The sequence below is a fragment of the Schistocerca nitens genome, chromosome 4 (genome assembly GCF_023898315.1).
Source record: "Schistocerca nitens isolate TAMUIC-IGC-003100 chromosome 4, iqSchNite1.1, whole genome shotgun sequence".
Classification (NCBI taxonomy): domain Eukaryota; kingdom Metazoa; phylum Arthropoda; class Insecta; order Orthoptera; family Acrididae; genus Schistocerca; species Schistocerca nitens.
In genome coordinates this window covers 492,264,591-492,277,276 of record NC_064617.1, presented here as the reverse complement: position 1 = coordinate 492,277,276, position 12,686 = coordinate 492,264,591, and the positions used below count along the sequence as shown (strand labels likewise).

Sequence of the window (12,686 nt, the reverse complement as noted above, 5' to 3'; positions counted from 1 at the left end):
CATGTAAACACGATTCGACGGTTTCAGCTCCTATCACTCTTGGTGGCAATAGTTAGTGAACCCCCTTTATAATTATAAGTAGTGAAGCATTTTTAGTTCTAAGTAGTTAGCCACTTACATTAACAAGTATTTAACCATTTATTGCTGCAAATACTAAGTCGTCTTTAACATACAGGCGGTGCTTTATTTTTGCTACAGGTGATTAGCTAATGTAATCAATAACTTATATAAATTCTATTCTTAAAGTTACAGATTCTCTGCTTCATAGTTACAAGTAGTGTTTACGATTAATATGCGCTTTTAGGCGTTCACTGTCGGGTAGTCAAATCTACTGTATTTATTTCTTGCAACTTCATGTCGCTTGTTATACTTAGTTCAAGAAGCGTATTTAGGGCTTTGTACACATTTCTGAACTTTGCGCGCTCTTTGCGCGGCCGTATTTCCTGCTGTGACGCCATTAACATCTCTACATCAGTTCAGCGATGTGTTCTAAGACCTACAGTACAGTACGACTGGTATGAATGTCGCTACTTACAATTCTTTCACGAATCGTACTTCCGACCGGCAAATATTCCAGTACTAGTTTTTTCGCTATAATAGAAGCGTACAATTGTGCCCACGCTTCCTTTCTTCTATAGCCACTTTCCGACACTTGATATTAGCCAGTGATTGAGAATTACGTCTCCACTTAGTCCTTTTACAGTTTCCAGTCTCACGATGCGCCTCGCACTTTGTTTTTGATGACAGGTTCCCGGTTCGCGTGCTACTGACCTCACCACAGCTGTCTGGAGATTTCCCATCCATGGCACCACGTGTTGATATTAACTTATTTCATTCGTCATTGGCCGGCCGAAGTGGCCGTGCGGTTAAAGGCGCTGCAGTCTGGAACCGCAAGACCGCTACGGTCGCAGGTTCGAATCCTGCCTCGGGCATGGATGTTTGTAATGTCCTTAGGTTAGTTAGGTTTAACTAGTTCTAAGTTCTAGGGGACTGATGACCTCGGCAGTTGAGTCCCATAGTACTCAGAGCCATTTTGAGCCATTCGTCATTAGGTTTTTTCCGTATATTGTCTTATATGCTGCTTATGCGCACTCAGATTTTCGTTTATGCCTCAATGAAAGTACTGCTGTGGAAGATTTTGTTTTATTATTTTATAGAACTTTTATCCCCACACTGAGGCCAGCCTCAAGATACGCTTGTCATTAACTGATTAGATCAAGTTCTGACATGATGTCTACACTTGTCATTTGGCTTCCTTACACCATTTTTGTGCAGGCACAGTGAACCACATGTAAGCATTTATGAGTACTTTTGTATTAACCGATTCATTATTGTATTGCACCTTTTTTTGATCTTTTTAGTACCACAGAAAGATGCTGGATGCATCTTATTTTTGTCACTCCCAATGAACTATTTTATATCTTTAAATTTTTTAAATTTTTAAATTTTTGTACTTAAGTTTTAATACTCCTGTCTAACGCTGCTTATTTGTGGTGCATTTTTCTGTACTGCCTTCTGAAGAAGGGCACTAAGAGCCTGAAAGAGGTTAAGGACATAAAATTATTTTGTACAACTGGTTGCTGATTATTTGAACAAATACAAACGCAGTTGCTGGAGATGGGTAACATACAATAAAATTCTCTGTCACAGGTAGAATAGCCACCAAACTGCATTGGTGTTTTTCTATTTAGTGTTGTTTCCAGACCTAGTACGGTATACAAGGGTCGCGAACAGCATCGGGTACTAGCTGTTCGCTGTGAAGGACATGGAAATGCCTCGAACATTTATAAGACAGCGTTATCGGCACTTGACAGAGTTTAAAAGTTGTGGATTTGTAGGTATCCATTTGAGCAGCTGGTGTAATCGTGCAACATCCAGATTAGCGAGGCACTCAGATGTAACAGTGGCCTAATGTTGGTCTGCATGGGAAAGTGAGGGCAGGCATATTCGTCATCAAGGTTCCGGTCAACCACCACAATGGAGGACAGCCGTGTTGTGCACCAATCACATTGAACCCCTTCACACCTGCGCCTGCCAAGTGATAACAAGCAATGGACGACTCTGCCACATTCTGTGTCATCCCACACTGTTGGTCGCATACTAGCAGCAGCCGGACTAGGCAATTTTCGTCTCATACACAGACTGCTCATAGCACAACACAAACGGCTGTCTTCAGAATGGTGCCATGATCATGAATGCAAACTGCTGACGAGCGACGTAGAATTCTGTTCGGCGGTAAATCACAGTTGTGCACTACCCCAGATGACAATTGCCGGCGATTATGATGGCGGCTTGGGGAGAGGTCCCATTCTTCTTATCTAGTGTTTTGGAGAGGCACAGATCTGTTACTTTTTGGTGTCGTGGTGTTGGGAGCTATCGGGTATATTTCAGGTCACAACTTGTAGTCACTGAATGAAATTTGACGGCACAATGGTACGTCACGGACAGCCTGTGTCCTCACGTGTTGCCTGTCATATGGCAGTATCGAGGTGCCTATTTAACAAAGTAATGCTCGTCCACACCTAGCACATGTCTCATGAACTTTCGCATATTGGGGTACTCCCATGGCCAACAAAATTCCCAGATCTGTCCCCGACAGAACATATGTGGAAATAGCTCCGATGTCAGTTTCGTCTCAATGCCAGTATGCGAGATATAAATGACCAGTTATAATACCTGTGGGATAGATTGCCTCTGGAGAGGATACACCGGCTTTATGACACCTTTCCCAACCGAACCAGAGCATCCATCCAGGCCCGAGTGGTTATCGTTCTTATGATAAATGGACTCATAAGGCTTCACTTTTTTTTAGTCGGTGTACGTTCTACGCATTCGCCTAGGATAAGGCTCAGAGTTGCAATGTTACAATTTGTTGGAAATACACTTGCGAAAAGTCGTGGCATGGCAGGGATAAGTCCTTCACGGAGCAGTGCTATTAGCAAGAGAAGGAAGTGATCAATGACAATGCTTGCCAGTCACAGATCTACTCATCATATCAGCTATAACATCCCCTACATCTTCTGTTCCCCATGAAGGCTCCCTGCACAACTGCCACTTACATCCCTCTCTAGGCGTTTTCCAATACTTATCTCGTATCAGTTTCCTCTTCAATCCCATCCGCATTAAAATCTCTCACTTGGAAAATGTTACAAGGAGCCCATCGCACCAGCAGCCTTGCAGATTTCAGGAGCACACACGTCACCTCATCAAGTTCATATCATCATTTTCACTTCCACCAATGCACACTTTTGTGTGTTTTAATTGTTTTAATCAAAGGCTAAAGTGCGAGAACCCGACCACGGCCAACCCACCCCTCGACTTCGGAATGTAAATAACCGAGTAATAGTAAAAGTAAGTCATTTAGGACAAGGCCTACAGCTCTCCCACGGAAGTAAATACAAATACAAAGTGTGTTAAAAAGTACCGGGAATTCCGTAATGTCACGCACTGTATTAGTCCGATTTGCCCAGTTTTTCCGTTGTTGTGTTGGTAAAAATTTCTGAAAATCATCTGTACACCGTTAATCATATTGGATATTTAGTCTGCAATGAGCTGTCAAAAAGGATACATATGTTTTGATAGCATTGGCGATTGCTTATTTTGTGTAAAAATGGTTGGTTGGTTGGTTGGTTTGGGGAAGACCAGACAGCTTGGTCATCGGTCTCATCGGATTAGGGAAGGATGGGGAAGGAAGTCGGCCGTGCCCTTTGAGAGGAACCATCCCGGCATTTGCCTGGAGTGATTTAGGGAAATCACGAAAAACCTAAAGCAGGATGGCCGGACGCGGGATTGAACCGTCGTCCTTCCGAATGCGAGTCCAGTGTCTAACCACTGCGCCACCTCGCTCGGTGTGTAAAAATGGATCAGGGAATTTGTCTTAAGTTTAGCTATATGAATAAAGTGCAGCAAAGTTTTAGAAATGTTAAATATTTGATTTTGTGAGTTTTCTGTGAGTAAAGCAAGGGGTTACAAGTGGTACAAACGTTTCGAACAAGCCCGTGAAAACGTTAACGATGACGCCCGCCCTGAATGCCCAGAATGTGCGAGAAGTGAAAGAAATGATTATGAACGGTTGCTGAATCACAATCACACAAGTCGCTGATGATGTTTGTATATCAACTGGTTCATGTCATGATATTTTTTCGGATGTTCTGCACATGAAACATAAGTCAGCAAAATCTGTTTCTTTTTTTTGAATTTCGAACAAAAACAGCGTCGAACGCAAGTTTCTAAGGAGTTTCTAGGGGAAGTCAATACTTAAACGAGTCATAACAAGCGACGAAACATAGGTTTACCGATATGATGTCGAAACCAAGGCTCAACCGTCCCACTGGAAGCGTTCTGGATCACCAAGAACTAAAAAAGCTCGACAAGCGCGGTCGAATGTGGTTATGCTCACTGCACTTTTCGATTTTAACGGCATAACGAGTCCCTGCCATAGTGTCGAACGTTCAATAAGAAGTACCTCTAAGTTCGACGTGGCCTGCGTGAAGCAATCTGACAAAAACCCCGGATTGAAGGCGAAACAATGCATGGCTTCTGCAACATGATAATGCACCTGCTCACACTTCGTTGACTGTTCATAAATTTTTGGCCAAAGACAGTATGTTAATGATGCCCCAGCCTCATATTCGACAGACATAGCCCCATGTGACTTCCTTCTGTTCCCAAAAATTAAGAAAAATCTTAAAATGCCGTCGTTTTAAGAGCATGTTGTTGTTGTTGTGGTCTTCAGTCCTGAGACTGGTTTGATGCAGCTCTCCATGCTACCCTATCCTGTGCAAGCTTCTTCATCTCCCAGTACTTACTGCAACCCGCATCCTTCTGAATCTGCTTAGTGTTTTCATCTCTTGGTCTCCCTCTACGATGTTTACCCTCCATGCTGCCCTCCAGTGCTAAATTTGTGATCCCTTGATGCCTCAGAACATGTCCTACTAACCGGTCCCTTCTTTTTGTCAAGTTGTGCCACATACTCCTCTTCTCCCCAATTCTATTCAATACTTCATCATTAGTTATGTGATCTACCCATCTAATCTTTAGCATTCTTCTGTAGCACCACATTTCGAAAGCTTCTATTCTCTTCTTGTCCAAACTATTTATCGTCCACGCTTCACTTCCATACATGGCTACACTCCATACAAATACTTTCAGAAACGACTTCCTGACATTTAAATCTATACTCGATGTTAACAAATTTCTCTTCTTCAGAAACGATTTCCTTGCCATTGCCAGTCTACATTTTATATCCTCTCTACTTCGACCATCATCAGTTATTTTGCCCCCCAAATAGCAAAACTCCTTTACTACTTTAAGTGTCTCATTTCCTAATCTAATTCCCTCAGCATCACCCGACTTAATTCGACTACATTCCATTATCCTCGTTTTGCTTTTGTTGATGTTCATCTTATATCCTACTTTCAAGACAATGTCCATTCCGTTCAACTGCTCTTCCAAGTCCTTTGCTGTCTCTGATAGAATTACAATGTCATCGGCGAACCTCAAAGTTTTTATTTCTTCTCCGTGGATTTTAATACCTACTCCGAATTTTTCTTTTGTTTCCTTTACTGCTTGCTCAATATACAGATTGAATAACATCGGGGAGAGGCTACAACCCTGTCTCACTCCCTTCCCAACCACTGCTTCCCTTTCATGCCCCTCGACTCTTATAACTGCCATCTGGTTTCTGCACAAATTGTAAATAGCCTTTCGCTCCCTGTATTTTACCCTTGCCACCTTTAGAATTTGAAAGAGAGAATTCCAGTCAACATTGTCAAAAGCTTTCTAGAAACGTAGGTTTGCCTTTCCTTAATCTTTCTTCTAAGATAAGTCGTAAGGTCAGTATTGCCTCAAGTGTTCCAATATTTCTACTGAATCCAAACTGATCTTCCCCGAGGTCGGATTCTACCAGTTTTTCCATTCGTCTGTAAAAAATTCGCATTAGTATTTTGCAGCTGTGACTTATTAAACTGATAGTTCGGTAATTTTCACATCTGTCAACACCTGCTTTCTTTGGGATTGGAATTATTATGGCTCTGAGCACTATGGGACTCAACTGCTGAGGTCATTAGTCCCCTAGAACTTAGAACTAGTTAAACCTAACTAACCTAAGGACATCACAAACATCCATGCCCGAGGCAGGATTCGAACCTGCGACCGTAGCGGTCTTGCGGTTCCAGACTGCAGCGCCTTTAACCGCACGGCCACTTCGGCCGGCCTCGGAATTATTATCTTCTTCTTGAAGTCTGAGGGTATTTCGCCTGTCTCATACATCTTGCTCACCAGATGGTAGAGTTGTGTCAGGACTGGCTCTCCCAAGGCCATCAGTAGTTCTAATGGAATGTTGTCTACTCCCGGGCCCTTGTTTCGACTCAGATCTTTCAGTGCTCTGTCAAACTCTTCACGCAGTATCGTATCTCCGATTTCATCTTCATCTACATCCTCTTCTATTGCCATAATATTGTCCTCAAGTACATCGCCCTTGTATAGACCCTCTATATACTCCTTCCACCTTTCTGCTTTCCCTTCTTTGCTTAGAACTGGGTTTCCATCTGAGCTCTTGATATTCATACAAGTGGTTCTCTTTTCTCCAAAGGTCTCTTTAATTTTCCTGTAAGCAGTATCTATCTTACCCCTAGTGAGATAAGCCTCTACATCGTTAAGAGCATAGATGAAATTAAAAACGCATCGTTGAGGGATTGCAATCCCAACGATTGTGTTCCAGAAGTGTTTCGGGCATTGAAAGAAAGCGCTTGCATTAGCGTATAGAGTGTAATTGGGACTATTTTGAAGGCGGTAACATTGATGTAAAAGAATAACTACAATTATTCAAAGAATTCCGTTATTTTTTTTTCAAAACACCTCGTATATTTAAGATTTATACGGTAAGAAAGTGGCAGGCAATATAAATAGTTTCAGCGCCCCTCCCGAGTTTTCACCTTAATATATAAGTGTCATCCACCGTAGTTAGAGGCGATATCGAAAATACTTTTTTTCTGCTGTGATGTAGCTGTATTAATATGAGTCATTAATTGTTTTTTGCTTCATCTTCAGTCCTGTATGGTGTAAATTGCGCCCTATGCTGATTTTTTTCTTCATGGTTTAGCATTTTCTTTATAATCTCATTCAGGATTTTATTAATAGCGTAAGTTCGTAGGTTTTTGTGGCCGGAGTCATTTTCGATAAACCTCTCCAGATGACAGTCGGCATCATATCGTGAAACAATGAATCAACGTTTGGATCTCTACCGCAAGTGGTAATCTAAATAAATGCCCTAATGAAGACCAATTTCAATAGTGGCCAACACACTGATACCTCATTCTACAAAATAACTTGGCCTGCAGTCAGAAACGATTCTATGGAAGTTTATTGCATGTGCCCAGGCGAGCAATGCACAATGTGCAACGAGAGCTATGTACTACTAGGATGAGGATGATGTCACAGGGGTATTTTGTTCTTAGGGTTAGAAGTCATTCGCAAAGACTCAGAGGCAACATAAAATTGGTATTTTGATCAATAATAAAAACAATGTATTTGCTGCTTCAAGTTTTATTAAAAAATACAGTCTTTGATTACAACTACAGTCTTTATCTTCGTTATTCAAGTCTTTTGCTAAAAAAATAAGTAGTGCAAATATATGGCTATCGTTCTCAGGTATTTCCGCCAATGGCGTGTTTTCAACGCTGGGAGCCTCACTCCATCATGAACTTTTTGGTACAATTTGTGAGACTCGTCTCAACGAAGAAACACTGAATAAATCCTGCTTGACCTGGATGTAGGAACTTAAAACCTAAAATAGATGAATATGGTACAGGTGTATGAAAAGTAAAAGAGGTGACTGAGTCATAGAAAGAGGTTTGAGGCGGGCTATGCAAACCTTCATTGTTACGAACAGAAATGGTTATGGAAGACAGACAAATGAGTTAACACCGTTGCACAGTTGGGATGAAAATGTATGTGAGATTGTTGGTCGTCTAATAGCAGGAAGAGCATATGTATTCGTTACGCTCAAGTGTTGCTTCTTGTTTCGCATTGAGTATTCAGGTTCAACATGACACCGTATTATGAACTGGAGGAAAGCGAAATATGAAGTACGTACTCAGACATGATAATGTTGCATCACTAATTTCGAGGTCTTCCTCTCATTGAGAGGAATACCAAAGCTACCGCCGAAATTAACGTTTGTATTTGACGGACGCTTAATCCAGAAGCTTAAAACTTAGTAAAGAATATCGAATTTTGGCTGGCGACGAGGAAGCGTGTGCCACCGTCTCTCTTACATTGCAATTAACATGCAATATTTCTTCCAACGCAGGAACTCAGCTGGCTGCCTGCCATTCATGGGCCAGAGCCATTTGGTGAATTGTGCTACCCGATGAACCGAAATGGGTAAAGACATAACAGGAAATGGACAGCTTACAAGACAAGTTTACATCGAAAGGTTTTGGCGCTTGTCAAGCGTTTTCGAGAAATCGATGTGCAAAGTTTTTACGGAGGTGATGGACGCCATTCCAAAGCGCCAGCCGTCTAGAAGCGGCGATAGCTCCGCCGATGAAGGAGGCAGGCCATAAGTTTGTCCGCAGTGCATTCGAGTCGCGTCATTTTTGCTATCTTCCACTAAACTCTGGTATCGTTACAACGAATCATATTTCTGCGGGAAACAACAATAATATTAATGATAATCACTGTGGTGCAACTGGGCGATGTATAATTATGGCACCACTGAGGCTGTCTTGGGACGTATACTTGGCTACGCAAGCCAAAAATTTCCTCAAATTACTGCAGACTGCTTCTGTACTGTCGCAGGACAGGGAGAAATTTCATCAGGCAAAGATTTCTTCACTTCCTGGTACTGCATCAGTTGAGAGATCCGGCACTTGTACCTATGTCCAAACAGGCAAGGTTTGTGTCGAAAATAATTTGTGGATGGCTATTCTATAAAAAGTTAATGACGTGTGTTTTCCGCTGTCATTATTGAAAACCAAATTTATGTTTCAGAAAGTGGCACTCATTAAGCTCTTGGTGCAGTTTTCTACGGCAGTGCACAGCCGTAGTATCGTTTCTTTGACGTTTTTAATAAATTCTGACGTTGCAAGTGCACGCAGTCGTCTCCAGGGGATACTCCCTATTAGTTCTGTGCCCTGCGTGCATTTGCAGTCTCAGGAGTGACTGAAAACGCCAAAGAAATGACATAACAGCTGTCCTCTGCAGTGGACAACTGCACCACTGTGTTAAGTGTGCTAGTCTGTACTACACTTTTCATGCTTTTGTGACAGATCGCACACCAAGTTCTGTCGGCCAATCAGTAACTGAGAATAATCGTAAATGTAGTGACTTCACTGTGATAACTTTTCAGTAAGTGCATGAATGAATCGATAAATAAATGTTCATTTCATCACGATTCATTATTGTATCTCGCCACGAATGTACCACTATGTACGTGATTATTATTATTGTTCCTTTTCGCAGAAATATTACTCGCTGTGACAACAAAAGTGTTGGGTAGATAATTAGGGGGAAAAATAGCGAGACTCGAATGCAGGTCAGGCACACTTCTAGTTTACCGCTTTAACAGGTTGCGCTAACGCAGCTGCTAGACGATTGTCGCTCTCGTTTAAAAGGCTCGTAAGAAATTTGAATCTCGATTTCTCGAAAACGCTTGAGAATCGCATCGTACTAGAGCACCATGTGCTACACCTACGTATGCACTACAATCGTGTAACAGATGAGCACAACTGGTAATGCATTGGATGTATACTTCCCTCGTTATGGATGGAAAAGAACGGAAAATGAAAGAAACCTGGAAATGTAAACCGATTGGGGACCTGTTTATGGAGAAAATGCAACGAAAGTTTTATTCGTTATTCTGCAATATCACTAATGTAAAAACATTATGATGCTGAGACGAAGGCTATGACTGATCTTGAATATTAACAAAGGTTTCGAATGAAACAACAAGTTTACTGTTTCCGGTCACTATTTATCTGTTTCAAAAGTTTAAACCTCCATCATCAGACGGATTTACATTTTTTAGCATGACGTATGCGCGTGTTGTAGCATGACACATGTCATACTAACAAATGGAAATCCACCTGATAATGAAGGTTTAAACCTTTGAAACCTGTCGTCGATATAAATAAACAGTGACTGGTAACAGAGAACTCGTTGTTTCATTCGATGTCAATAACAGTCACTGTAAATCCTAACTTAAAATGTGCGCATTTAAAGTTAACTAAGGTTTATATGGCTAAGGAATGCGCTGTTTAAAAGGTGACAGCACACGTCGGCATTGTCTGCTGCTCTTGTTGGTCCACATTTACTCTCGCTTTGGGCTAGTTGTACCATTAATGGTGCCTGAAGGTGGACTGCCCTCTTCGGCACATTGTACCTGGTGCTTTGTTTCTAGGTTGGCACCACTTTTACGGTCGCCTGCAGAAGTAACAGGTTCATTTTCGTCTCCTCGACGCTGTTGTCCGCTACCTGAGCCGCTGACTGGAGCATCCTCAGTACGCAACATTTCCTCCTGCGGCTCCTCCATCGTGAAGTTTTCCATCTGTAGATTCTCTTTCGGTACCCCTTCCTCGGGAGCATCCTCTTTCAGCTTTATTTCCTCTGGAGGGTCCTGCCCTCGCAGACTCTCATCCGGGTGGTCCTGTTTCGAAACCATCTCTTCTGGAGAGCCCGCTTTCAGCATCGTCTCTTCCGGAGGGTCCTTCTTCGGCGACGTCTCTTGTGGAGGGTCCTCTTTTGGCACAGGTTCTGGGGTGTCCTGGCTTGACAATCCCTCCTCTACAGTGCCCTCTTTTTGAGCTGTGGTCGGCAGCGGCGTGGGTTTCTTCTTGGCACGGCGCGCGTGCTTCTTGGAGCGCAGGTGGATTTGCCACTGGAAGGTGCCCACGAAGACGCGGTCGCAGTCTGGGCAGTGGAAGGTGCCCTCCTGGTGGGCGAGCGGTGGCTCCACGGGCAGCGGGTCCTGCGGGGGCGGCAACCCGCGCAGGTGCGAGTTCACAATGGCCATGGCCGGCGCCGCCACCAGCTCCTCCCAGCGGCCGGGGTCCGTCGTGTCCACGGCGTACACAGGCGGCACCTGCAACGCACGTACTGCCTCAGAACACCGGCCCATCACTAAGAAATACACCGGTGTGCAAAACGTAAGAACGTAAGTAATTTTCGCTTGATGTGCTACACAGCTCGATGAAAATAGGACCGTAAAAAGAAAGAATTGCTTCAGCATAGCACAAAAGGTAACAAGGAGAAATACGAAATGAGACGAACGATGGTTCGATGGTTCCGTTGGCATTAGAAAACGGAGGACATGGTTCTGAATCGGGTATACGACCACCCTGGACGGAAATGCATGCTCTGCAACGTGCTTCCATTCTGGCCATTCGGGTTGTAAAGAGATCTTGTGGTAGGGTGGCGTTGACAACTGCTGAACGGTCGTAGATGCATGTGGACGTGCTGCGAGACATCTCCTCAACGAACCCCACTCCTCCTCTACGGGATTAAGCCACGCGAACGGGCAGGCCAGTCCAATCACCGGTATCACCTCATTCCAAGAACTTCTCCGCCTGCCTCTTTTAATGCATTCACGCATTATTATCCATAGAAATGAAGTTAAACCCGAATGCAGTCCTGAAAAGACGCATATGGGGAACGAGAACCGTGTCACAGTAACACTGACTGATGAGTGTACCGTATTCAAAGTCTGTGCAACACTATGCCATCCCACACCATAACACATGGACCCCCAGAACCATCAAGTTCGACAATATTTCCTGGTGCATTACCTGTTCCCACCTCTCGTCATATAAGGTACATAAGGTACACACGGGAATTGTCGAATATGATAGTTTTGATGGTATAAGGCTTATGGTGAAGGTATGCTTAATGCTGTATGGGCTTACTGATCTCCAAATTTTTGAACATGGGCACATTCACCAGTCAGAGTTATTGTCACTCTGTACTCCTTCCCCTTGTGCGTTAGTTCAGTAGTGCATTCGGTTCAAATGGCTCTAAGCACTATGGGACTTAACATCTGAGGTCATCAGTCCTCTAGACTTTGAACTACTTAAACCTAACTAAGCTAAGGACGTCACACACATCCATACACAAGGCAGGATTCGAACCTGCGACCGTAGCAGCATCGCGGTTCCGGACTGAAGGGCCCAGAACCGCTCGTCCACAGCGGCCGGCCATTCGGTCCTGAATTCATTTTTATGAATGTCAGTGCGCGACCACATCGAACTTTGTAAGTGGAGAAGCTTTTAGAACAACAGGATATTCGGTGAATGGACTGGTCTGCTCTTTCCCCCAACTTAATTCACATCGAGCACGTGTAGGATGCGATGGGGAGACGTATTTCAGTACGGCCAGCAGTTATTAACCGCGCTGGTGCAGGAACGGAACGCCCTACCACAAGAAGTCTTTACCAACATGATCAGAATGAAAGAACGACGCAGGGCATGCACTGCCGTTCCAGATGGTCACACGCCTTTTGTAATGTCCAGGGGACCACCATAAATCGCGGTGACTTCAGTGACACTATTACACTACTGGCCATTAAAATTGCTACACCAAGAAGAAATGCAGAGGATAAACGGGTATTCATAGGACAAATATATTATATTAGAACTGACATGTGATTACATTTTCACGCAATTTGGGTGCATAGATCATGAGAAATCAGT

At 43.4% G+C, this 12,686-nt stretch overlaps 1 protein-coding gene across 1 annotated transcript in view; it reads right to left on the bottom strand.

Moving 5' to 3' along the window:
- Window positions 1-7,544: 7,544 nt before the first annotated feature.
- The window catches only part of LOC126252381 (tRNA dimethylallyltransferase-like), a 587,735-nt gene continuing 582,593 nt past the window's right edge, over window positions 7,545-12,686 (bottom strand). The window contains exon 5 of the mRNA XM_049953272.1: window positions 7,545-11,083. Within this exon, the coding sequence (XP_049809229.1) occupies window positions 10,313-11,083 (771 nt within the window). The 3' untranslated portion in view covers window positions 7,545-10,312. The remainder of the gene's footprint in view (window positions 11,084-12,686) is intronic.